At 45.4% G+C, this 27,996-nt stretch overlaps 2 protein-coding genes across 4 annotated transcripts in view; one reads left to right on the top strand and one right to left on the bottom strand.

The window, feature by feature from the left end:
* LOC122940843 (LRP2 binding protein) overlaps nucleotides 1–26,738 on the top strand; it is a 30,009-nt gene extending 3,271 nt beyond the window's left edge. Inside the window, exons 2-9 of one of the 3 annotated variants that reach the window (XM_044297662.1) lie at nucleotides 3,065–3,235; nucleotides 5,811–5,920; nucleotides 7,879–7,992; nucleotides 12,985–13,127; nucleotides 13,204–13,309; nucleotides 16,052–16,275; nucleotides 24,954–25,119; nucleotides 26,519–26,738. In XM_044297662.1, coding sequence (XP_044153597.1) covers nucleotides 3,139–3,235; nucleotides 5,811–5,920; nucleotides 7,879–7,992; nucleotides 12,985–13,127; nucleotides 13,204–13,309; nucleotides 16,052–16,275; nucleotides 24,954–25,119; nucleotides 26,519–26,584 — 1,026 coding nt within the window. In that variant the 5' untranslated portion in view covers nucleotides 3,065–3,138 and the 3' untranslated portion in view covers nucleotides 26,585–26,738. Of the gene's footprint in view, nucleotides 1–3,064; nucleotides 3,236–5,810; nucleotides 5,921–7,878; nucleotides 7,993–12,984; nucleotides 13,128–13,203; nucleotides 13,310–16,051; nucleotides 16,276–24,953; nucleotides 25,120–26,518 lie in introns of those variants that run through there. The other 2 variants (XM_044297671.1, XM_044297677.1) reach the window with 2 other exon arrangements.
* A 103-nt stretch (nucleotides 26,739–26,841) lies between these two features.
* SNX25 (sorting nexin 25) overlaps nucleotides 26,842–27,996 on the bottom strand; it is a 237,870-nt gene continuing 236,715 nt past the window's right edge. Inside the window, exon 19 of the mRNA XM_044297649.1 lies at nucleotides 26,842–27,794. Coding sequence (XP_044153584.1) covers nucleotides 27,699–27,794 — 96 coding nt within the window. The 3' untranslated portion in view covers nucleotides 26,842–27,698. The remainder of the gene's footprint in view (nucleotides 27,795–27,996) is intronic.

Below are 27,996 nucleotides of genomic sequence, written 5' to 3'. Positions count from 1 at the left end.
ATAAGATAGACTCATTACATGGAAAGCGAGATACTTCAAGCCTTTATTAGTTATAATTTGGATGATTATGGCTTACATCGTTCAAGCATCGCCAGCAGACTGATGGAATAGTGGGGTTTATGGAGTGTAGGAGTGCAGGGGTATGGTACCAGTGCATTAACAGCTTATACTGCATCTCCTTATACATGGTGCAGATGGATGATTTATAGAGGCCAGGACTTTCTGTTCTGCAAAATGTGGAACGCACACGGCCAGTATCCGCATTTTACGGATCCGCAATTCACTGGCCGCAAACCAGGCTAAGGTCGTGTGCATGAGCCCTAAGTGTGATTTCCCTCTCCTTGTCTGTTCTATGAGCTCCAGAGCTAAAAACAAACATAATGGGAAGTAAGGGAAAGGACGTCACAGCAGTACAGTGCTGGCAGATTTTGCAGATGGGATACGCCCCCTGATTCTGAGTGAAATGCATCTAGCCGTGCAGTTGAAACTGAATACTTAGGCTGAAAGGGACATTAAGGAAGCCCCAAAAATACCTATCTCTTATGATTGCACAAAGAAGCACAGCTATTATGCCGTTTTGAAAAATAAGGTACCGTTTAAAAAAATATATATAATTCCGCTATAGCCTAAGGCTACTTTCACACTAGCGTTTTCCAGTATTGAGTTCCGTCACTGGGTCTCAATCCTGGAAAAAAACACTTCAGTTTTGTCCCCATTCATTGTCAATGGGGACAAAACGTAACTGAACAGAACTGAGAGCTTCAAACTGCATTCCATCCCGTTTGGCTGCATTACCAGACCGGAGAGCAAACCGCAACATGTTGTATTTTTCTTTCCGTCCTGGGAAAAACGGATCCGTCATGACCCACAATGCAAGTCAATGGGGACGGTTTTCTCTGCCACAATTTGCCACAATAGAAAACAGATCCATCCCCCATAGATTTTCAACGGAGTTCATGACGGATCCGTCTTGGCTATGTTACAGATCATATATATACATTGGGATGTGCTGACTGAACCCCTTTTTCTTTGCAGTTTGTACTGGAGGTGTGGCTGCCTCCCCAGTCGTGCACTCCTGACCAGCCCGTCTGCCCCGTAGGCTGATATTAATTAGCGTGAGTATACAGCTTGGCCTGCTCCCCCTCACTCACTGAGGCCATATGGCACCAGGAGAGGTATAAGGTGGACTCTCATTGCAGTCCTTGGTGGCCATTTAGCGCCAGGAGTGGTGTGGAGTGGGCCGGCATGCATGTTGGTACCTGCATTCCTTGGATATAATGGAGGCCATTTTGGCACCAAAAATGACAAAAATTAAAGCAGGCCCAGCATGCATGTGGAACCTACACTCCCTGAATTGTATGGTAGCTGTTATGGCACATAACAGGTAAAATTTAGTGTTAGGAACCCGTCTAACAGAGATCGCCTTGACGTGCGGCAGACGGGCTCAAATAATTTTGTACAAAATGTATTTGCCAAGCATCTCTAATTTATAAGCACAGCATTAGCAATTATTATGCATTTTTGTACTTTATTTGGTTTGCAGAGAGCTGTTGCATTGCATGTTTTGTTTTATAATGTTACAGATAATACAAACGGATCCGTTCATACAGGATGCAGAAGATTGTATTATCAGTAACGGAAGCGTTTTTGCTGAACCCTGCCGGATCCAGCAAAAACGCCAGTGTGGAAGTAGCCTTAGAAACATAACTTTTTTATTTTTACAAAGACTGAGCTGAGTAAGTTGATATTTTCATTGGTACCACTATGGGAGCTGAGCTGCAGTTCCCTGACACGGCCACTACACAGTGTATGGAGCCTTCTGCTTCCAGCTCCTTCCACTACTTTGTTTCTGGTAGGGTGCCAGGAGTTGTACCCCCCCCCTTTCCTTCCTGATCTGACATTGATGACCCATACGATAGGCGATGTATGTCATGTAAACAAGGACTGGGCACCACGAGAGATTATCGATCACATTTACCGCTGTTACACTAATCCTTTAATGACAAGACAAAGACAATCCCTTTAAAGTGGTTCTCTCATCTGATGGGTGGCATATCGCTAGTATCTGCCACCAATATCAGATAGGTGCGGGTCCCACCTATCTCTTCATTGGGACCCTGGAAATGAACGGAGAGCAGCTGCGCATTCGTGGCCGCCCTCCATTTCTATAGGACTGCTGAAAATAGCTGAGCACTGGCAGTCCCATAGAAGGGAATGCAGCGGTGGTTGCACTTACGAGGTGCCCACTGTATTCATTTCTATGGGACTTCCATAAGAAATTAATGGAGAGCATTATGCAGTGTGCTCTCCCTCACTTTTGGGGGCCTGTGAGGTGGGACCTGCATCTGACATTGGTGATATATCCTAACGCTAGTTCCTCAGATGAGTCAACCTCTTTAAAGGCCCCATACAGATTACTAATTCTAATTTTTATGGGTTCTCCCATCTCTCCTCCGTCAGGTGATGTGGGAGGAGAGAGGGATCAGGCAAACTGAATTTTTTGCCTGATCCTTTTGTTCTCCTGGGAGATATGCCGCCAGACTTGCCCGACAGCAGTTCTCTCCTCACTGACAACACTCGGCCAAACCGGGTGTGTGGGATTCAGGAGACACAATGTTGTCAGCTATTGATGGTATATGGACAGCTTTAGGCTAGTTTCACATTTGTGTTTGCTATCCAGGCAGGGGATGCGGCACTGCTGGAAGCTCCCCTATAATGGGGACCAGCGGAGGTCTGGCCGCAACCCGGCAAACAGCGATATTTGTTCGGCCACTTCTTGGCATAGTCATTATAGTGAATGGGGCTGGACAGCGATGCGCTTCCTTGCCACAGTGCCAGAAAGCAGAGGAATCGCTTAAACACAAATGTGAAACAGGCCTATGTCTATGCACTGGGCCTGGGGCAAACATCAAAGCTTTGGCCCCTATAAAGACATAGCAGAGGCGAGTGAGAGCAGACTACACGGTCCTACAAGGTGGACGGTGTGTTCCTCCTCCAATATACTTTACATAGAAAGCTCCAGCTATAACGTATCCCTATACAAGTAATGGATTGTTTTCTCCAGGCAGCTTGTACTCCGCGTGCTATGAAATCTCAGTAAATCGTCACACCGGCCCACCGATTACTGCTGGCTGCAGAATGAAGAAACTGAACTCGGAGCCTTTGCCCAAGAGAAGAGAAGATGACATCTTGTATAGTGTCTGCCAGATGCCTGGTTTTCCTCAGGATGTACAAGGTAAGAGATCTGAACCTTATTATAGTGCCCAAGATTAGAGACTGTCGGAGGAATTTATCTAGCCTGATGTTTCTTACACTAGACTTAAAGGGGTATTCCCATCATAGACAATGGGGTCATATCGCTAGGATATGCCCCCATTGTCTGATAGCTGCAGGTCCCACCTCTGTATCTCTGTATACACAGTCATAGAGGGAAGGCTGTCAGTCACTGATAGGACCACCTCCTCAAAGAGGAAAGCCTGTCAGTCACTGATAGGACCACCTCCTCATAGAGGGAAGGCTGTCAGTCACTGATAGGACCACCTCCTCATAGAGGGAAGGCTGTCAGTCACTGATCGGACCACCTCCTCATAGAGGGAAGGCTGTCAATCACTGATAGGACCACCTCCTCATAGAGGGAAGCCTGTCAGTCACTGATAGGACCACCTCCTCATAGAGGGAAGGCTGTCAGTCACTGATAGGACCACCTTCTCATAGAGGGAAGGCTGTCAGTCACTGATCGGACCACCTCCTCATAGAGGGAAGGCTGTCAGTCACAGATAGGACCTCCTCCTCATAGAGGGAAGGCTGTCAGTCACTGATAGGACCTCCTCCTCATAGAGGGAAGGCTGTCAGTCACTGATAGGACCACCTCCTCATAGAGGGAAGGCTGTCAGTCACTGATAGGACCACCTCCTCATAGAGGGAAGGCTGTCAGTCACTGATAGGACCACCTCCTCATAGAGGGAAGGCTGTCAGTCACTGATAGGACCACCTCCTCATAGAGGGAAGGCTGTCAGTCACTGATAGGACCACCTCCTCATAGAGGGAAGGCTGTCAGTCACTGATAGGACCACCTCCTCATAGAGGGAAGGCCGTCAGTCACTGATAGGACCACCTCATCATAGAGGGAAGGCCGTCAGTCACTGATAGGACCTCCTCCTCATAGAGGGAAGGCTGTCAGTCACTGATAGGACCTCCTCCTCATAGAGGGAAGGCTGTCAGTCACTGATAGGACCACCTCCTCATAGAGGGAAGGCTGTCAGTCACTGATAGGACCACCTCCTCATAGAGGGAAGGCTGTCAGTCACTGATAGGACCACCTCCTCATAGAGGGAAGCTGTCAGTCACTGATAGGACCACCTCCTCATAGAGGGAAGGCTGTCAGTCACTGATAGGACCTCCTCCTCATAGAGGGAAGCCTGTCAGTCACTGATAGGATCACCTCCTTGACTTCAAAGTCCTCACCCTGCAGACACAGAGCTGACAGGAATTCTGCAGAGCATTGCACAAAAACAGGTAGGTAGAAGATCCTGTGTGTATCAGCAGTGTCATTATACAGCTGGGACCTGTAGTTCTACACATACAACATGCTGCAGAGTCTCCCAGCAGGCAGACATGTCACTCAGGGAAGCACTTGTATTCAACTCCCTTAGCAGTGTTATTATACAGCTGGGACTTATAGTTCTACACATACAACATGCTGCAGAGTCTCCCAGCAGGCAGACATGTCACTCAGGGCAGCTCTTGTATTCACTCCCTTAGCAGAGCAGGGAGAGGGGCAGAGATTGTTTTTATTGCATGTAAACAGAGGGCCAGACGAGAACCAGGGAAATATATATTTTTTTTGCCTAAACTTGCTTAGCTTAGGTATATATTGCTGCCCATCAGATTTACAGTGTTATATTTTTTTTTCATATCTCGGACAACCCCCTTTAAGGCTATTTCTACATCTGCGTTTTCTGATTTTGAGATCCGGCAGAGAATCTCAAACCCGGAGGAAAACGCTTCAGTTTTTGTCCCCATTTATTGTTAATGGGGACAAAACTGAACAAACGGAACGGAGTGCACCAGAATGCATTCTGTTACAGTTTGTTGCATTCCCATACCGGACACAAAACCGCTGCAAGCAACGTTTTTGTGTGCAGCATGGGAAACGGCATGCTCATTTTCTATATAATACATCCAGATCTGTTCTGAACGGATGCAGCCAGTTGTATTATTCAAACGGATGCTTTTTGCTGTGATTTTGAGATCCCATGCCGGATCTTAAAACCGGACAGCAAAAACGCAAATGTGAAAGTAGCCTAAGCCACATTCTTAACAGTAAGATAAGGATTGAACCATAATGTTTAGAAGGTCAGAGATAAGGAGCCGACAGGTGATCTGCCTGACAGAACAGAGAGAAAATTCAGATCCTGCTGCTAGAGCATCTCAGCCTTGTACGGAGAAAAGGGGTCCAAATTTTTTAATAAAGACCAATTGAAAAAATTATTTTAAGTTTAAAATGAGTACAATACAATAATAAAAAATAAAAAAAACTGCCCATAGCTTTTCATTTTCTTTTACCTCAATCAGTTTCATAAAGGAGACTTTTAATTCATTGTTTTGAAGGGGATCCCAGGTGGAAACATACGCTGGTAGTGCCGCATACAATTAGTTTTTTATTTTACAGCCCCATAAAGAGAACAAGAGCCCATGGATATGAATGGCGCAGTTTCTGGGGAAAAGCAGAGCCCTTTTCCACTTTAAAGTAAACTAACAGAGAAAACGAATAAAATTGCTCATTGCAGGACGTGTCTATTTCTTCACAGGCCATAGTCGTGCTGGTTTACTAGAAACTACTGAGCAGTATCTAAAGGACAGGATTGAAAAAGGAGACAAACAGGCCCGCTTCCTTCTGGGACAGCTCTGCTTTGAGGAGGTAAAGCGCTTTCCTGTAGATGTGGACAACATGCACTACCTGTGGTTGTCCTTCCAGCGGCTACATTCATTCATTGCTTTCATCAAATATGATGTAGGATCTTAGACTCAACATGTTTAACTCTTAAAGGGCATTAATCCAGCAGACATAGGAGATGTGCACCTCCCAGCTGATAATCTTTTATAATATGTAAATGAGCCCCTGTGTGCAAGAAGGGCTGTGCAGTTGCACCCAGAGGTTTCGCTCCCTGCCTGCTTTGCCGTACCCACACTGCTAAGGGCTCATGCACACAAACATTTATTGCGTTCCGTATACGGGCCGTATTTTGATTCTGTATACGGTCCGTATACGGAACCATTCATTTCAATGGGTCCGCAAAAGATGCGGACAGCACTGTGTGTGCTGTCCGCATCCGTTGCTCTGTTCCGTGACTCCGCAAAAATTATGAGACATGTCCTATTCTCGTCCGTTTTGCGGACATGAATAGGCATCTCTATAATGGGCCTCCTGTTCCGTTCCGCAAATTGCCGATTTGCTGTTTTTGGTTGCTTCATTTCCCACAAAAAATCAAATAGAAAGTCATCAAAAAGTCATACACACCCCAGAATGGTAACAATGAAAAGTACAGATCGACCTGCAGAAAAATGAGCCCTCACAGCACAGATTATGGCGACGAGAAAATAAAACAGATTTTTTTTAAGGTTTGTATTATTTTATCAAAACGCAAGAAAAACTATACATCAAAGTTATAACCGGATTTGTACTGACCAGGAGAATGAAAGAAACTGGTCAGTTTTATTGCATATCGAACATCGTAAATAACAAACCCATAAAATTGTGGTGGAATTGCTTTTTCCGATTCCACCCCATTTGGAATTTTTTCCTTCTTCCTTCTACATCATATACAATATTAAATGGAGGCACCGGAAAGTACAACTTGTCCCGCAAAAAACATGCCCTCATAAAGCCTATGTAAATAGAAAAGTAAAAATGTTATGGCTCTGGGAAGGCAGAAAGCGCCAAACAAAAAGGCAAAAATTAAAAACCTACACGGTAGAAAGGGTTAACACTGTGTGCTGTGCTGTTCTTCTGTTGTTCCTCTTTGAATTGTATGACTAAATTTACACCTACATGTTACAACATCTCTTTTTAAGGGTTGTGTCCCTACAAAGTCTGACACGATCAGGGGTCTGTGAAAGATTCTCCAGAGTCTTTATTTAGTGAGGAATTAATAGAAAGCACGTCAGGAGAGGATTTCTTTAGGCTACTTTCACACCTGCGTTTAGGTGCGGATCCGTCTGGTATCTGCACAGACGGATCCGAACCTATAGTGCAAACGCTTGTATCCGTTCAGAACGGATCTGTTTGCATTACCATGAACAAAAAAAATAAAATGTTTTTCAATTGCACCATATTGTGTCAGTAAAAACGGATCCGTCCCCATTGACTTACATTGTAAGTCAGGACGGATCCGTTTGGCTCAGTTTCGTCAGACGGACATCAAAATGCTGCAAGCAGCGTTCTGGTGTCCACCTCCAGAGCGGAATGGAGACTGATCGGAGGCAAACTGATGCATTCTGAACGGATCCGCATCCATTCAGAATGCATTGGGGCTGAACTGATCCGTTTTGGGCCGCTTGTGAGATCCCTGAAACGGATCTCACAGGCGGACCCAGAAACGGCAGTGTAAAAGTAGCCTTAGTTGTTGCATGTTATATTTGAAAACCACGCTGTTTTTATTCTATTTGTCATGATTTTACAGTGTTTTTTCCCATTTACTTCAATGGCTAAAAAAGCTGTATGGACAGTCGCATGTAAAAACTTTTTTCTGTAAATAATTGTTATTATATGTGATGTACATCGTGCTACCAGTCCTCCGTTAGCTATCACGTAACCGCTTGCATACAGGGCGGCATGAATGTCCAGTACTGACAGCTCCACTATGCTCTTCCTTTCAGGGCTGGTATGAAGATGCATTATTTCACTTTGAAAAAGTCAAAGATGAGGATTATCAGGCTTTATACCAAGCAGGAGTAATGTATTATGATGGTCTAGGAACTCAAGAAGATCAAGTACGTATTGTGTGTATTGTGTTGGCTCCTATGTGTTGATCCCTCGGAACTGCTGACAGCTCTAGACAGGTGATGCATAAAGCTGTTACACTGTACCTGGGATGCTGCTTACACTTGCTCCAAAATCAGACATTATAAAGTACACAACAGTCTCCTTCTAACACAGCTAGAACCAGCCCTGTACCTCACATGGATCCAGAGACCACCTCATTCATTGCTCTGCTACATTTATATCAGGCTGACAGCTCAGGGGGCGTGTCTTTTTTTTCTGCAGCTCAGGGGGCGTGTCCATGCTCTGCCTATCACAGCTCAGGTGGCGTGTCCCCTCTCTCCCTAAGAGAAACTGAGCATGAGCACATTTAATTGAATAAATCAGTGGCTGTGCTAAATTTTTAATTACATACAATTACGAAAGAATTCAAATTCAGGTGTTGGTTTGAAAACTGTAGAATATTTTTCATGGGACAACCTCTTTAACCAACTAATAGTTTTGCCCAGGCTTTGGAGAAAGCACCTAACTGTTCTGCCCGAGCTCAAGGGGAAAGAGGGGGGTGGGCTTCTTTAACTGCTCATATCTCTGGATTAGTAGCAACTAGAGGCATTCCAGGCCTTCATAAAAGACCAGAATGGACATATAGCTGTTAGAAATGAAAGGAGTTGTCTGTGTTCAGAGCTGAATGTGGACATACCCCTATTTTCATCCAGGCATTTCATGCTCCGATGCTCTCCTTTACCCTGAGCAAAATCGCGCAGGGCAAAGGCTTTTTAAGGCGATCCAGTGATGTACCGGGCTCTCCAGAAGATCTCTGCTGTAGATTCAGGCAATTATACTGGATTGTGAATCCAAACTATCATTGGGACTCAGAGTGCAGGGTTTAATGCACCGGTCACTGTCTGCCCCAGTTGTCATAGCATAGCCCGGCACACATCTCGGAGCTCTTACATTGTTCCTTTATGAAAAATCAGGCATGTCCATAATCTCTCCCATCTGTGGTGTGGCTGGTCTTCAGATCCCCATTTCACTTTCATTCATAGTTCCTCTTTGGTTACAGTAAATATTTCACATAGGTGATACATAAACTATAATATAACTATACATGTAATATAATATTGTTGGCATATTTCTGCATAAAGCCGAGTCCATTGTAAGTATTGTTGTTGACTAGATGGTCTGCCAGATTAACAGACCAAAAACCGCATCAAACTGCCCTGTGTAAACCAAGCCTAAGAGCATGTTCACATGGAGTGTTTTGGCGGATTTCGAGATGTTGCATTAGTGAATAGAAATTTACTAAATCCTGCACACACAATGCAGCCAAAAAAGTATGTTTTTTAGGCCATGCTGCCTTAACGACGTATCCTGTGCCTTGCATATTTGCACTTTAACTGCTGCAGTCATTTTATATTGAAGCAGTTTTACATTTGCGCTAGAGGAATAACTGCAGGTGAAGCGCTGTTCAAATTTTCTTTTGAGGTTCTGTAGGAGCCTTTGTTGGAAATGTCATCATATTTGACAATTTCATGTTAAAGAGGACCTTTCACTATTTTAAAAACTAAAAACTAACTATATCAGTGGGCAGAGCGGCGCCCAGGGGTCCCCCTGCACTTACTAGTATGTCTGGGCGCTGCTCCGTTCGCCCGGTATAGGCTCCGGTGTCTGCAGCTCCTTCCTTTGTACTGGGCGGAGTTTTTGTATTAGGGTTGTCCCTTGCTGCAGCGCTGGCCAATCGCAGCGCACAGTTCATAGCCTGAGACTCCCAGACATACTAGTAAGTGCAGGGGGACCCCTGGGCGCCGCTCTGCCCACTTATATAGTTAGTTTTTAAAATAGTGAAAGGTCCTCTTTAAATTCGTGGTCAGAAAAGTGTGCACCCTAAGGCTACTTTCACACTAGCGTTCGGGCGGATCCGTTCTGAACGGATCCGCTCATAATAATGCAGACGGAGGCTCCGTTCAGAACGGATCCGTCTGCATTATTTTTAGCATAGAACAGCTAAGTGTGAAAATAGCCTAGTACGGATCCGTCCAGACTTTCAATGTAAAGTCAATGGGGGACGGATCCGCTTGAAGATTGAGCCACATTGTGGCATCTTCAAACGGATCCGTCCCCATTGACTTACATTGAAAGTCTGGACGGATCCGCACGGATCCGCACGCCTCCGCACGGCCAGGCGGACACCCGAACGCTGCAAGCAGCGTTCAGCTGTCCGCCTGTCCGTGCGGAGGCGAGCGGAGCGGAGGCTGAACGCCGCCAGACTGATGCAGTCTGAGCGGATCCGCCTCCATTCAGACTGCATCAGGGCTGGACGGCTGCGTTCGGGTCCGCTCGTGAGCTCCTTCAAACGGAGCTCACGAGCGGAAACCCGAACGCTAGTGTGAAAGTAGCCTAAAGCACAAACACACACGCCCTGCACACGTGTGTGTGTGTGTGTGTGTATATATATATAATCATATACATACACACACAGGCCGGGTCTCACCCTAGCGTTGTCGTGACTCTGCCTCTGCGCCTAGGAAAAATATATAGGGGGGCACATAAGATACCACAGTCAAAAATGAAGGGGTCACTAATAATTTTCACCACTTAATCATACTACTGGAAAAAACCTAAATAAGTATATATAAATAAGATTACAAAATACGAGAGTATTGCGGTATGCAGGGATATCTTTTTATTGTACTATCCTAATACTTAAAAGACAAGCTTTCAAGAGTCTTCCTTTCTTCCTCGGTATTGCTTCAGACCTGAGAAAGAGAGAAACACTCTCCAAAACTTTTCTTTAGAGTTTAAAGCAGTTTCAGCACTATAATAAAATAATTTACTTTACAAAAGAAGCCATTCAGTCGTCTGCTCTGCCGTTCTCTGCTTGCTTCCGCGGATCTTCCCCTGCTTTCAGTCTCTCCTCAGTGCGCGGGTGCACTGTTATGGGGGATCTGTGGATGACGCACTGTTATGGGGGATCTGTGGATGACACACTGTTATGGGGGATCTGTGGATGACACACTGTTATGGGGGATCTGTGGATGACACACTGCTATGGGGGATCTGTGGATGACACACTGCTATGGGGGATCTGTGGATGACACACTGCTATGGGGGATCTGTGGATGACACACTGCTATGGGGGATCTGTGGATGACACACTGTTATGGGGGATCTGTGGATGACACACTGTTATGGGGGATCTGTGGATGACACACTGTTATGGGGGATCTGTGGATGACACACTGTTATGGGGGATCTGTGGATGACACACTGTTATGGGGGATCTGTGGATGACACACTGTTATGGGGGATCTGTGGATGACACACTGTTATGGGGGATCTGTGGGTGACACACTGTTATGGGGGATCTGTGGATGACACACTGTTATGGGGGATCTGTGGATGACACACTGTTATGGGGGATCTGTGGATGACACACTGTTATGGGGGTAGGGGATCTGTGGATGACACACTGTTATGGGGGATCTGTGGATGACACACTGTTATGGGGGATCTGTGGATGACACACTGTTATGGGGGACCTGTGGATTACATATGACTTATGAGGGCTATCAGTGGATATTATACAGGGGGTAATATAACTGAGGGGTATCAGGGTAAATTATACATGGGGTAATATAACCAAGGAGTATTAGGGTAAATTATACATGGGGTAATATAACTGAGGAGGGCTATCAAGGACATTATACAGGGGTAATATAAGTTATATTACCCCTGTATAATAATGATCCCTGATAGCCCTCCTCAGTTATGTTACCCCTGTATGATAATGTCCCCTGATACCCCTTAGTTATATTACCCTGTATAATAATGTCCCCTGATACCCCTTAGTTATATTACCCTGTATAATAATGTACACTGATACCCCTTAGTCATATTACCCTGCCCTGTATAATTTAACCTGATACCCCTCAGTTATATTATATAACTGAGGGGTATCAGGGTACATTATACAGGGGTAATATAACTGAGGAGGGCCATCAGGGACATAATACAGGGGTGAGGGGTAAGATAAGTTATATTACCCCTGTATAATGTCTGATAGTAGCCTAGCCCTCCTCAGTTATATTACCCCTCAGATATATTATATAACTGAGGGGTATCAGGGTAATACAGGGGACAACAGAGGAGGCGTAGCACTGTGGGTTACAAATCAACCCTCAGCCACTTACCGGCGCGCTAGGTACACACAGATGCAGCGTTACGTGACGTCACGTCAACTCAGCCTGCGCCGCACAGCACGCACTGTACGGCTCCCTCTCTGCCTCCGCTGGGTCCAGGACTCCACCCCCTATGTGAATACTAGCCGCCGCCCGCCCACAGCCAGGTATTAATTAATTTACAGTGCGGCGGACGGCGGCAGCATAACAGACAGGGGAATCAGCAGCGGGCAGTGAGCATGGAGGTGACTATAAGGGTGTGCCCAGGCACACCCGGCACACCCCGTGCGCACGCCTGTGTGTGGCGGGTCATCTCTGCAGCCAGTGATTGGTCGAGCGGAAATCCCAGTGAAGTGCTGCGGGGCCCGAGCATCATCGGAACAAATGAGGGGAGTATAGGATTATTGTTTTCACTGTGCTGAGATATCCCTTTAATGAAATAGGTTTTTCTCATCACAACAATCTCCTGGGTAATTTTTAGATTGAAGTCAGCCTGGTGCTGGCGCTCAGCACGTCTGGCTTCATCAACCCAGGTAGCCAGTTGGAGCCATGATAGGCCACATTGGAAATGTAGTATTACATGCTGTCCATTGAAATGAATGGCCAACCATAGAATACAGGACTGTGCAGGGTTTTTCAGAGCTGCGCTGTGCTAAGGGGGACAACAGTCGACATATATATATATATTAAGAAAAGAAAAACCTGAGAAAATAGGAGAACATCTTGGCACTGCCACAGAAAAAGTAATTATTTTTATTATAATGTTTGCGTGCCGTGCGGTTTTCTTCACGAGGATGTAAATAAGCACAAGATGTTATCTTCCAGAGGAGAGGAGTGGAGTTCATGAAGAGGATCATCAGCTCCAGCAGCCACCGAGCCAAGCACCTGAAATATGCAGCTGCGTACAATCTAGGGCGAGCGTGTTATGAAGGCTGCGGGATGCGTCACTCTGACGAAGAAGCAGAGAGGTGATTGTTTGTCACTGAGGCACTCGAGGAGCAGCCGGCCTCTCTCTTTCACATCTTCTGTTTCCTTTCATTCTAGATGGTGGCTGATCGCTGCAGATAATGGAAACCCCAAAGCCAGCATGAAAGCCCAGACTGTCCTAGGAATGTTCTACTCCCGACCTCCCAACAAGCATCTGCAAAAGGTTAATCACATTGTCCCAGCAAAGGGCGCCGTATTGTCCAAAATCAGCGAGTGGGAGGTCCGTTGTCCTCATCTAAATTGCTTAGTGCTAGGATATACCATTACTTACTAAGGGTACTTTCACACTAGCGTTAAAGTTTTCCAGTATTGAGTTCTGTCATAGGGGCTCAATACCGGAAAAAACACTTCAGTTTTGTCCCTATTCATCGTCAATGGGGACAAAACTTAACTGAACAGAACGGAGTGCTCCAAAATGCGTTCCCAGACCGGAGAGCAAACCGCAACATGTTGCATTTTGCTTTCCGTCCTGCGGATGCGGAGCAAAACGGATCAGTCATTACCTCAATGCAAGTCAATGGGGACGGATCAGTTTTCACTAGCACAATCTGCCACAATAGAAAACGGCTCCGTCCCCATTGACATTCAATGGAGTTAATGACGGATCCGTTTTGGCAATGTTAAAAATATGTTAAAGATAATGTTTTTTGGACCTAGAGATTCAGGCTATTTGATTTGCTAGAGAGTGTGCTATAATTTCTAGACATCGGTCCCAGCACTATGGCACCTGACTAAGGCTACTTTTACACTCGCGTTTTGGGCGGATCCGTCATGGATCTGCAAAAACGGATCCGTTACAATAATACAACCGCATGCATCGATCATGAACGGATCCGTTTGTATTATCAGTAACATAGCCAAGATGGATCTATCATTTACTTCATTGAAAGTCAATGGGAGACGGATCAGTTTTCTATTGTGCCAGAGAAAATGCGGAATGGTGACTGATCGGAGGCAAACTGATGTATTCTGAGCGGATCCTTATCCATTCAGAATGCAATAGGGCAAAACCGATCCGTTTTGGACCACATGAGAGAGCCCTGAACGGATCTCACAAACTGAAAGCCAAAACGAGAGTGTGAAAGTAGCCTAAAGCCAATGTGTTAGTAAAGATTTTCTTTAAAGCTATTATTTTGTTAAAGTACGATCACAATTTATAGGATAAAAGATTCCAGCTTCCCTAATTACATTAGAATTAAAGATATCCAGATACATAGATATACTTTACTGCACGCGTATATTAAGGGATATTTAACAAAGTCATTTTTTTTGTGGAGGGCTAAATTTTGCACCATTTTTTAAAAGTGTGAGGGGCGGGGCTTACATGGCCATGACTTTTGCAACGAAAGATAGCATTAATTGTACCTGAAATCTATCCCAGGTCCTAGGGGTAGATTTCAGTTTCTAGTGCTTGAGAGGCACCAGAATTATTCAGACACGTGCAAAGCTTCTGATTCAGGTCACCTGCACACAATTCGGGTGAACGCACATAAGATCAACACTAATTTCCGTGCAGATTTCTGTGTGTTTCTGCAACATATCCACACCAAAATCTGCAATTTCTTATTGTGGATTTTTGTGCACATTTGACGAAGTTTTGCCGCAGATCTCACCCTTCATGGTAAAAGAGTGTGCCACATACGCACCGTCGCATTCCCGTGACCAGACTACCTCCAAGCTCTCACTCTGCGCACACCACACTCTCAGGCAGCAAAGTTAGCGTACAGTCGGAAACGCTGCAAAAACTATGTATAAACGTTCTGCTCACAAGCGATCACACAATCACATGTTCAAGCTATGGATTCTTTAGAGCAGGGATGTCCAACCTGCGGCCCTCCAGATATTGCAAAACTACAACTCCCAGCATGCCCTGATAGCTGTAGGCTGGAGGGCCGCAGGTTAGGCATTCCTGATTTAGAGCAACAAGGCGGACTTATAAAGTAAATTTTTTATGCACAAAAAAAATGGTGCAGTCCTTACAAAAAACTGATGTAAAATGAGACTAACTAAAAATAACATACATAAAGAGCAATAATAAAAAAAAAAAATACTGTAAAAAGTACGTACTGCCTGCGGGAGAAGGGGAAGGACATTGCATACCTGTCCGCTTGGCTGTAACTCCCACACGGTTTAAGAAATAAAATGTGTCCATGAGACATTTTTATAGAACCAGGATCGGTTTCCAATTTCCAGTCGGCCCAGTCAAATACCAGTTCTTCCATTGGCTGGAATTAACAAGGGGAGTGGAGTACATTGAATACTGAAATCTCTTTTGTTTAAAAAACTTTTCAAATTGCCCGCCAAAAATAATTCTCTCCCTCCAGTATCCAGTTGGGTAGCAGAGGCTTTTTTTTTTTTCAAGTTTGCACATGGCAGCCAGAGGTGTCCGATACGACAGGATGATGAGGAGAACTGTCTATTTGCCCCTCTGTAGCTGGCAGAGGCTCCATCATGCTGGGATAGAATGGCGGCTTCAATGCAATCAGCCGTTTGGTGAAGGAACCTTCTCTTCAGCAGAACTCGCACGTTATGTACCTTTATACTACGGAAACACAGCACTTATCATTCTATTGTATTTATTACATGTATGTCCGCCCACATCATATTTATGACAGGGTGAAATCCGCAGCAAAAATTGCAAACATAGTTGACATGAAGCGGATTTGGAAATCCACCCCGCAGGTCAATTTCTGCACGGAGACAATCTGCAAAGAGTATCAGATTTGTGAAATCTCCTGCACTTTGCTGCGGTTTTTCTGCATGGGAGTCCGTGCAGGAAAAACACACACATATAATGCAATGTGTGCAGGTGGCCCAAGAGTGGCACACTACTAGCCAGTCTTAGGACATCTGCCCCATAGTCTTCTCTTAAGATCTTAGGATATAAATGATTGCTGTTTTGCAGGCTTTCTTCTGGCATTCAGAGGCTTGTGGTAATGGCAGCGTGGAGTCGCAGGGAGCCCTCGGTGTGATGTATTTGTATGGCCTGGGAATACAGCGGAATCTGAACTCTGCACTGGAGTGCCTGAAGGAAGCAGCGGAACGTGGAAGCGTGTATGCACAGGGGCACCTGGTCAGCTACTACTACAGCAGGAAGCTGTATACAAAGGCAGCTGAGCTAGCCAAGAAGTAAGACCACGTGGCTGGGGCAGGAGATTTAGTATTTTACTACATGATTTATTCTACTGGAAAACACTGATTGCGGGTTGTGCCCTTCATTGCTGGGTCCTTCACCGCTCTCTAGAATGAGAGTCCGAATCCCGTGTTCCTCCTCACTACATGACCACAGTGAGTAGGCATCTGAATGTAGTGCAAGGTGAGCATGGGTGCTGCTGCAGAGGGCTGTACTCTGTATCTTCATCATTCCCGTACTTCTCCCTCTAAGTTGGGCCAGCCCAGTACTGAGATAACGGAGGCTAGGTTCAGGATCAGATCATGTGTAGAAGCTAAAAAGAATAGGATGCCCTCTTTAATGGGACTGATGACCATGTCAGTGGCTGAACTCCCACATTTACGGTCCATTCACACGTCCGTAGTGCATTGCGGATCCGCAATACACCCGTCCGGCACCCCCATAGAAATGCCTATTCTTGTCCGCAATTGCTGGAAGATCGGGGCCGCGCTTTGGCTGACTGTGTGCTTTCCGCATCCATTCCTGACCTATAGAGAATGAAAGGGTCCACAACCATTCCGCAGAATTGCAGAACGGGTGCGGACACATTCACGGACGTGTGAATGGACCATTAGACCAGTGCTTCCCAAATTGCGAGGTGGGGCTCACTGGTGAAGGAGGTTTTCACAGAAGTGATCAAAAGCTTCACTTAGTCTTGTTGTGCTCATGTTACTGTTATACGTGGTTCACGAGACACATGAGCATATCTTTCAGTGTGGTGTGCTCTTAAACCAACGGTGAGGCATAGGATTCATTATTTCCGGACTTGTAGAACCCTGTATCATCATCATCTCTCCTTCAGCCAGCGCCACTTAGGGCACTACGATATAATAATGCTGCTGGCAATGTGCTGGGCTGCTATTGATGAATGCCTGAGCGGACTAAAATCATCATGGGGCAGATTTAATATTCAAAGTGTGCCAAAAGAACGGGTGCATACAGTATATCATGTGCGACATCATTATCAGTCTGACAGTTGTTCGTAAAAAAAATTAAATAAAAATCTACTGGTGTGCACCACCCTCCTACCCAACCCATATTGGAGTGGCCTCAGAGGACTCCGATAACCGTGCAGCCCTACTGAAACTCAAGGCGCCCATTAATTTTGGATGCAAGAACCCCCACTTTAAATTTGGTTGAAGGAGGATACAAAAGGATAGGGTATATCATGACAGTTTGATGTAAAGACAAGAGACAGAAACTGATGGGTTGTCAGTAGCCGATCCTGGTACCGTGTGGTTAAAGGAGTGCCGTTCTCCGGAAGCCAGGCAACGTATATACCCCACATGGTGAAGAAGAACTTAGCCTTCTGCTCCTTATGCTTGGTAGCTTCCATCTAATCCATTTTCATAATAAAAAATAATTAAAGTTAAATGAAGGTTGTTTCCAGACTTGGAATATTGTCTTTTTGGCTGCGGATGAAACTATATGCAGTAGCAAAAATAGGTATATTGGATTGTGTTTGGTCTATAAAACCCATGACCATCCATGAGCAAGTGTTTTAAGGGAGCGTTTGGATTTAGGTGTTGAGTGGCAAATTTGTGAACTTCAACCCAAATCTGCTGTATACGTCGGCATTGCCAAATGCAATGGTATAAATGTGCCCCTGAGGTGCCACATTTAAAACAAACAAAAGTGGTAAAAATACCATTTTTATATCCCTGGGTGGGGGTGATATGTCCTGTGAATTAGTTTCAGGAGCATCTCCACATATCTAGTGTTCGGGAGGAAATAGATGATAATTACTCTTACCGGTAATTGGATTTTCCGTATAGCCTCCACAACGGCACTTCAGCAGGAGGGAACCCCGCCCCCAGGGACAGGAAACGACGTAGAAAGCAGAAGAATAAATGCCTCCTCCCCATTACCTTCTCCAGTAAGTACCAAAGGAACCAGGATGATGCTGAAGAAGTAACCTTTTATTTGTAGGGAGATATAAATCAAGTTATAATAGACAAAGTATGTAAGAAAATAATGGGTGGGAAAAAACTCAGTGCCGTTGTGGAGGCTATACGGAAAATCCAATTACCGGTAAGAGTAATTATCATCTTTTCCGTACGCCTCCCACAACGGCACTTCAGCAGGAGGAATAACAAAGGAATCCATTAGGGGGGGACTGCCGCAGACAGGACTTTACGTCCAAACGACAAATCCGAGTTGGACTGAACATCCAACCTATAATGGTTAAAAAAGGTGGAAGGACTAGCCCATGTAGCGGCCTGGCAGATCTGTGACAAGGAGGCGGAGGCAGATTCTGCCCAGGAGGTGGAGATTGCTCTGGTTGAATGGGCCTTAAGGCCCCCTGGAGGAGTAAGACCCTTAACTGTATAGGCCATTGCAATGGTCATTCTTATCCAACGGGCTATAGTAATTTTTGAAGCTGCGTGCCCCCTATTTTGGCCTGCATACTGGACCAGAAGACGGTCGGATTTTCGTAGTCCTTTGGTGGCTTCCAGGTAGCCCAGAATACATCTACGTACATCTAGATGGTGAAAGTGTCTTTCCCTTGAAGACCTAGCCCCTGCGCAGAAGGAAGGTAAGGAGATCTCCTGTTGGCAGTGGAATTTGGAAAAAACTTTCGGTAAGAAAGAGGGCTCATGTCTCAGTATAATCCTATCATCAAGGATGGTTAGATATGGAGGCCTGCATGATAGAGCGTGGATCTCCCCTACCCTTCTGGCTGAAGTGATAGCTATGAGAAAAGCGGACTTAAAGGATAGCAACCTGAGGGGGATTGACTCAAGAGGTTCAAAGGGATGGTCCATAAGGACAGAAAGGACCAAATTAAGGTCCCAAGGCGGAACCGTGGATCTAACAACCGGGTGAAGTCTGCTGGCTCCCTTTATGAACCTCTTGACCACATCCAAATCCGCTAGTCTCATATCCAGGAAGGCACTAAGGGCTGAAATTTGGACTTTAATAGTACTAACACGAAGACCTTTTCCCAGCCCTTTCTGAAGGAAGTCCAGGATTACCCTCATATCTGGGGGAAGAGTGGGATTCCAGGATTTCTTGGCAAAAGAAAGGAAGGCTTTCCAAGTTCTCCAGTAGATGTTGGAAGTTACTTGTTTTCTGCTAGAGAGCAATGTGGAAATCACTGCATCCGAGAAACCCTTGGACTTCAAAATGGAGCGCTCAAATTCCAAGCCGTCAATTTTAGTTGGCTGACTGCCGGATGCCAGGCTGGGCCCTGATGGAGAAGGTCTGGAGACAGAGGAAGGGTCCAGAAGTCCCCCTTGGAGAGGTTCAGAAGGAGGGAGAACCAGGGCCTTTTGGGCCAGTATGGAGCCACTAGGATGACATGGGCTCGTTCCTCTATTATCTTTGCCAGAACCTTTGGTATCAGCTGGAAAGGAGGGAACGCATATAGCAGCCCCAAAGGCCACCCGCTAAGGCATCCACTCTCACCGGATGGTCCCTCGCCGAAAGGGAATAGAAAAGGTCCACCTGTTTGTTTTTCTGGGAAGCGAAGAGGTCTAGTCTTGGGACTCCCCATCTGCTGCAGATGTTCTGGAACACTGCTCTTTTGAGGCTCCATTCCCCTGGCCAAATTCTCTTCCTGCTCAGGAAGTCCGCTAGCGTGTTCTCGTCCCCCTTTAGATGGACCGCGGTTATGGACTGAATGTTTGCCTCTGCCCAAGAAAAGATCCGAGATGCTATCCAACAAAGGGAACTGCTTCTTGTGCCCCCCTGCTTGTTGAGATATACCACTGTGGTGGAGTTGTCGGAGAGGACTTTTACATTTTGTCCGCAGATGATTGGAGCCAGGGATTTTAGGGCCAGAAATACAGTCAGAAGTTCTTTGGCGTTTGAAGAAAGGGGAAGGGTCTCTGCGTCCCAGGATCCCTGCAACAACTGACCCTGACAATGGGCTTCCCAGCCTCCCCCGCTTGCGTCTGTTGTTACTACAATTTGATTGAAGAGTCTCCAAGGGACCCCCTTGACCAGGTTTCTCTCGTTCAGCCACCACTGCAAGGAGAGCCTGACCCCTGGAGGTAGGGTAACTCTTTCTTCTAGGGAGAAGACGCTTTTGTTCCATTTCTTTAGTAGGAATTCCTGAAGAGGCCTCCCGTGAGCCTGGGCCCATCTCACCGCAGGAATCGTTGATGTCATGAGTCCCAGAATCTTCATAATCCTCCGGAACGTGACTTTCGTCTGGCTTGAAAAGACCGAAATTCTTAACCTGATGTCCTGGACTTTTTGTTCTGGAAGAAAAGAGGTCATTTGGGTGGAATCCAGAAGAATACCCAAAAAGATCATCTTTTGGCTGGGTGATAGATTTGATTTCTCTAGATTTAGTTTCCAACCCAGCGACGTTAACGTCTCTAGGACGAACTTCACCTGTAGCTGCAGTTGAGTCGGGGAGGCTGCTGTAATGAGAAAATCGTCCAAATAGGGTATGAAGCTTATCCCCTTCTGGTGAAAAAAGGCTGAAATTTCTGCAACGATCTTTGTGAACACTCTGGGTGCAGAGGCCAGGCCAAAGGGTAACACCTGAAACTGGAGGTGGAGAAGACGCTCCCCCTGAAAAATGGTGAAACGTAGATATTTTTGATGTTTCTGATGAATTGGAACATGGTAATATGCGTCCGCCAGGTCGAGCGTTACCATGGAGCAGCCCTGGGTTAAAAGGTTTACTGTAGATTTTACTGTCTCCATCTTGAACCTTTTGTATCTTATGTATTTGTTGAGGCCTTTTAGATTGATAATCGCTCTGAAAGAGCCATTGGGTTTTTTTATGAGAAAAATTGGGGAATAGAATCCCCTTCTTTCCTGGTCCGCGGGAACTGGAACCACTGCTCTTTTTTCTAACAAAAGCGCAATCTGAGACTCTAAAAGATTGTGATCTGATTTTAACCTTTTGTTCAGAACAAATCTGTCTGGAGGGAGAGTGCAAAATTCCAGCTGGTATCCCTGATGGATTACATCTAGGACCCAGGCTGAATTTGAGATTTTTTCCCAAGCCGAGACAAACTCCTTCAATCTCCCCCCCACCGGACTGCTGGCGTCATTGGGAGGACTGTTTTGTGGATTTATCCTGATTAAAGAGGAAATTTCTACCTCTCCCTTTTGAGGACTGCCAGGAGATAGAGGGATCCTTCTTCCTACGGTCCTGTCTACCCTTTCTTTGGGGGCGAAAGGAACGACGCTGTTGGAAGAACCTGGACTCTGGAGGAAACCCCTTTTTTCTATCAGAGGCCTTTTCCAAAATGTCATCTAAGACAGAACCGAAAAGACGATCTCCCTCACAAGGGATACTGCAGAGTTTATTTTTAGAAGCAGTATCACCTGACCAAGAGCGTAACCAAATTGATCTCCTTGCCCTATTAGAAAGAGCCGCTGACCTAGCTGATAATTTTACCAGGTCGGCAGAAGCATCTGCCAGAAAATTAGAGGCCCGTTTCAAAATCGGCAAGGAGGCCAGGAGATCCTCTCTGGGGGTGTCAGAGACCAGGTGTTCCTCCAGCTGGGAGAGCCAGAGAGACAGGGATCTAGCAGTATAGGTAGCAGCTATGCTAGGTCTCAACATGGCGGTATTGGATTCCCAAGCCTTCTTAAGTACGGATTCACATTTTTTATCCATAGTGTCCTTCAATAAGCCGACGTCTTCAAAGGGTAAGGCTGCTTTTTTAGAAATTCGGGCAACAGGGGCGTCAACCCTTGGAGATTTATCCCAAAGAGCCGAATCTTCCTCGCTAAAGGGATATTTTCTTTTAAAGATTTTTGAAGTACCAGCCCTTCTTTCTGGGTCCTTCCATTCATCCCGTATAAGCTTACGGATCCTGTCATGGATCGGGAATACTCTCCTCTTCCTATCACCCAGCCCTTTGAAGATCTGATCCTGGACTGACTGTGACTGTCTCGTTTCTTCGATATTAAGAGTTAATCTTATCGCTTTCAAGAGGGCGTCAGAGTCCTCTACTGAGCATAACGGACCACTGATTTCTTCATCAGAGGAGGATCCTGAGTCAGACGAATCGTTAACATCGTCGTCCTCCATATCCCATTCTATCTGGGGCTCCAAAACCACCTTAGAGGTGGAGGGTTTTTGGGAAAGGGATGCCATCTTTGATTCCACTGCTGAGCTCACTTCCTCTCTTATAATGGATCGTAAATTCTCCACAAGAGAAGGGGAATCCTCGATCATTATTTTGTCCGTACATTTCTGGCAGATAGGTTTTTTACTATGTGCTGCCAGATGCTTTTTGCAAATAGCACATTTTTTCTTCTGTGCTGATTCCCCACTCCTTCCAGATTCTCTATTCTGAAAGAAAAAACACAAAAAAGGGGCAAGGGCTCCCTTTTATTATAGGCGAAGGAGTGGGGCAACCGTCACCAGGATAAACCCTCAGGTGAAGAGAAAAATAAAATCACTCCAGAGGAGGAGGCTTACCGGACTGGGGGCCTTAGGGGCATCAGAAGGCTTCTCCTGCTGCAGAGACATGCTGAGGGATCCCACTGCTGCTCTGCTGGAGACACTGAGCGGCGTTTTCTTCATTTCCCGCCGCTATTTGAATCATTTCCGGGTCACATGACCTGCCGGCGCGTCACATGTCCAGCCGGAGTCACGTGACCGGGTCTCGCGAGATCCCGGCCCAGAGATCTCGCGCGCCTTCTGGCCCTGCAAGTGGCTATCACCTGAGCCGGTGCACCGTCCGGGGCTGCCTAAAGTAAGGACTTACGCCGAAAGCAAGCGGAGGGAGCCGTATCTCGCCCCCAGCGTCCGCTGCTCTACCTCAGCCCTCCTGCCGAGCAGGGAATACTTACCGCAGGCTGGGCGCATGAAACTTTGGCAGGAGAGAACCTGCCCGCTTTCCACTCATCCCAAGGGACAGGAAACGACTGGAGAAGGTAATGGGGAGGAGGCATTTATTCTTCTGCTTTCTACGTCGTTTCCTGTCCCTGGGGGCGGGGTTCCCTCCTGCTGAAGTGCCGTTGTGGGAGGCGTACGGAAAAGAGAGATTGTTCTTCTGCTAGGAGCCTAAGGCCCCTTTCACATGAGCGAGTTTTCCGCACGGGTGCAATGCGTGACGTGAACCTTAGTACAATGGGACCTTTGATGACGTCACTACGCCCATCACATGATCCATCACCATGGTGATGGACCATGTGATAAACGCAGTAACATCATCAAAGGTCCTATTCCTCAAAGAAGAAGACAGAAGAGATGCCGGCTGCGCGAACAAGTGGATTAAGGAGAGTATTTTTTTTTAATTTTTTTTTTAACCCCTCCAGCCCTATTGTACTATGCATTCTGTATTCAGAATGCTATTATTTTCACTTATAACCATGTTATATAATGGGAAATAATAATGATCAGGTTCCCATCGTCTCCTAGCAACCGTGCGTGAAAAATCGCACCGCATCCGCACTTGCTTGCGATTTTCACGCAGCCCCATTCACTTCTATGGGGCCTGCGTTGCATGAAAAACGCACAATATAGAACATGCTGCAATTTTCACGCTACGCAAAAGTGATGCGTGAAAATCATCACTCATCTGAACAGCCCCATAGATATAAAATGGGTCGGGATTCAGTGCGGGTGCAATGCGTTCACCTCACGCATTGCACCCACGCGGAACACTTGCTCGTGTGAAAGAGGCCTAAGGGGCACATTTGCTGTCCGCAAACTGTGGAACGCACACAGGCCGGTATCTGTGTTTTGTGGATCCGCAATTTGTGGACCGCAAAACACATACGGCCGTCTGAATGAGCCCTTATGAAGAGGCACCAGCTTCTACATAACTTTGGCGGATCTTCTGCCACTTCTAAATGTAAGACAGCTTCCGAGCTATCTAACATTTAGAGCATTTTCTATGCCTAAAACAGCTGTAGAAAATGGTAAATGAGTCGGGCCTGTCGGCTCGTCCTCTTCCCTGCTACGCCCCCTTTTTTAGATCTGGGGTGAGCGGGGAGAAGTCGCAGACTAAATGACCCGCTAAGTGTCATGGTAAGAGAAGTGGAGAACAAGGGGTTGAGTAGTAGAAGGCTAGGTCTACACGACGACATTTATTGCGCAATGCAACATGCGACATGTTGCAGTGCGACACCATAGACTGCCATTATAAAAATTGTTGCGCGACATTGGTGCAACAATCGTCGTGTAGACCTAGCCTAAGAGTATATATTGTATGCCAGGCCCTTCAAACTGTCATCATTAGAGGGTTTGACCTAGCCGCTTCTGCTAAGGGACATATGGCATGTGGAACAGGTTAGGCAAGGAGACATTAGGATAAATGATTGTTCTAAGGCAACTACAAATCTTTTTTTTATAGGAAAGGTATAGAATAGAGAATATAAAGGTACAGTAAATGTATGAAATCATTGTCAACACTGATCTGTCTTTTCCACCCTCTATTCTATAAACTGATAACTGGTCACAACTGGAGTGTAATGAGTACATGAACTACTATGAGTGTGGGGTGACAGATGATAAAGGGAATGTATCAATAATAATAATAGTTTAAATCAAGTTTTTATGCTTTTTAAATTTTTGGTGGTTTTCTCTAATCCAGCAGCTCAGACAAGATGGCTGCCCACAACATTTTCTGCTCCATCTGGTTACAATTCAAGGTGATACATTCCCTTTAATGTGCATTTACTATACTTGACTTTATTTCGTTAATTTTCATAGGATTATACAATATGATAAGGTTGACCTTCTAGAAAATGCAGAAGATTGTCTTCCTGTGTACATCGCCAAAGGAATTGCTATGGCCAACTTCTACCTAGCTAGGTGTCTCCATCTTGGTTTGGGCATAAAGACCGACACAGCTGCAGCAAAACAATACTACAGAAAGGTAAGCAGTAATAATGATGCTTTATACAAATTGCAGAAGACTACATACAATTCCACACACGTACAACCACAATCCCCATCACTTATGGCAACACTTAAAGCCCTCATACATATTAGTGTAATGGCCGACATTCTAATGTGTATGAGGAGCTCCTGACTCTCCCGACAGATGAAGCTGGGGAAAAGACAGATCGGGTGGAGTGAGTATTTTCATAAGACGGCAGCAACTTTCGCCGCTCTCCCTACTGAATACACATGCATGTTCAGCTGTTTGGGGAAATCGGGCAAGATAGCCGTCAGACGAATGTGTATAGCTGCCGTTACTGTATAAACAACTCACAGATTCCTGCTGCGCACGTCATCACCAAGCACGTGAATTCCTAAGAGTTATGTAAAAAGGTCTAAATATCACCAATGCTTCAGGAGGCCTTTGCTAAAATGGCAGTGTCGTCATTTATTCCTTATGTGAAGAACACTTCAAAAAAGGTACTTTCATTTATATAGCACTTTCATAAAGGTCTTGAGATTTCAGCTCAGGGCAGTGCCTTCTCTTCTTAATGAAGCCATGACAGATCCCAACAAATCATTGACTCGGTTCTTTGAGTTTCTAGTTGCAAGAATAGTGCCAAGTATTGCTGTGAAAACACCAGAACCCTGTGGTGGGACCAGAACCATTAGATGACCATACACATTAGACTAAGTTTAGCTGAGCCTGCCAATTGTGTAAAAAATATTGGATGTACATAAGATGTTGGGGGTAAGAAGGATGAGGCTTGTTGGATTTAAACATGCCCATACCTTATTTTCAAGGGAGATAAGCCGTCGTCAGAGGTGTCTGGCAGCAGCTTATTTCAGGAGGTGAAAAGCAATCGCTGTCAGTCGAATGAGCGTTTCATTGGTGTAATGATGGTCCATTGACTGTACTGGGCTGAGGCATAATCTATAGCAGAGTTCCTTCATTCCAGTCCTCAGGGCCCACCTACCAGTCATGTTTTCAGGATTTCCTTGGTATTGAGCAGGTGATATAATTAGTGTCCATTTATCAGGACTTACCTCAGGTATTCATTCTGTGGGATATTCTCAAATCATGACCGGCAGCTTGCCCCTGAGGACTGGAGTTGAGGAACACTGATATATAGGACACTAGATCACCAGTGACAGTACTAATAGATTGCCTGCCTTTAATAAGAGTTGGTCACAGTGGATTTTGAGGTACATATTTTCAAAAGCTCACCCAAAAAATAGATGCACTCAAATCTGCATTCTGTAATATTTGTTGTGGCGTGTAGAGCAAAATTCCCTCCACTACAAAGAGTCTGCACAAACCTCATACCAGCGTGACTGGTCCAGCCTTCCAGGTCTTGATCAGGAATGTGATTCTAACAACTTCTATCTTTCAGGCGTCCTGTGTTGATGCAGAGGTAACCAGTGATCTCCAGTGTGATGTAATATACGGAAAGTTATAGCAGTGAGTTTCTCTAGCGCTTCAGACTGACTTATCTCTTCACATTCATCAGCGTGGACTACAGTCACATCACCATCCTGCACATTAGACGCAAGATCTTTTGTCAAGCCACAATGATTTGTGAACAATATTAAATGCACACACTGAGTAACGCGTTTCCCACCCTCCTGATTTTGTGTGAAGGGGTCCACGGGGTCTAGGAGAAGGAGTTCCCTTCCTGTGCAGTGGATTTCTGGTCAATGATGCAGTAAACAGGAATCAGTTCATTTTTTATTTATTGCTTACAAATAGTTTAAATAATGGGCAGTCTTTGGTAAAAATAAAAGCAATAAAGAATAAAATATTCACAATTACATTACGTAAAGTATTGCACAAAACATTCTTCAATACACCGGAAATAACAAAGGAATGTCCAAGATCCTCAATGAGGAAATGATCTGTACAACATTCAGTTTTGTCTTGCCTCTATCTTACATAACGCTCCTTGAATGTCGTGTGTGTCCAGTGCCAACGTTCCACTGAACAGGTTAAAAGATGCCCCCATTCCTTAGGCCTCGTGCAAACGACTATGTTGCATCCATTGACTTCAGTGGGTCTGTGGACCGCATTTTGCTGCCAATAGGACAAGTTCTGCAGAACGGACATATGTGTGCAAAAAGCACACAGACCCTTCCATGTGAGGACGTCTGTTTTGCAAAAAGATACAACGTGTCCTATACGTGGCTGCAAAATTGGGACAACGGGCAAGTCAATGGATCTGGGAAAAGAAAAAAATATATAAAATGTCGGATGCAACATGGACATCAACCGTATTTTGCGGATCCGTGTTTTGTGAACCGCAAAGTACATATGTACGTGTGAATGAGGCCGGACAGTATATTAACATTGTGGGTCTTATTCTAGAGAGAACGATAACCATGTAACATTTCTAAAATAAAACCGATTATCAATGCAGCATTATCTTCTACAAGTACTAGAGTAGCCTCCCTGTCCGTAATGTCACATAAAACAAACAAAAAAGACACAGGGGAATAAGTAGTCCTCAGTTGGCCCTCTATGGAAAAGAGGAAAGTAATCAGCATGTCTATTGTTACACAGACATTAGAAGTAGTGGTTCACTTTGTGCTGTCACACACTGGACCAGCTTTCAGTTGCTCTAAATGAGTCCTTAATTCTGGACACAACTCTACTAGAAGAACTTCAAGCAATACCTGGGAGAAAACACACAAAAAGATCATCAGTCATGGGATCGCTGCATTTTTGCAATGGATTAAAGACAATACACGTATATGCATATATACAGTGCCGCCCATAATTATTCATACCCCTGGCAAATTTTGACTTAAAGTTACTTTTATTCAACCAGCAAGTAATTTTATGACGGGAAATGACATAGGTGTCTCCCAAAAGATA

Source organism: Bufo gargarizans, chromosome 1 (genome assembly GCF_014858855.1).
Source record: "Bufo gargarizans isolate SCDJY-AF-19 chromosome 1, ASM1485885v1, whole genome shotgun sequence".
Classification (NCBI taxonomy): Eukaryota; Metazoa; Chordata; class Amphibia; order Anura; family Bufonidae; genus Bufo; species Bufo gargarizans.
The sequence above is the reverse complement of the archived record's forward strand: the minus strand, read 5'-3'. Positions and strand labels throughout refer to the sequence as shown.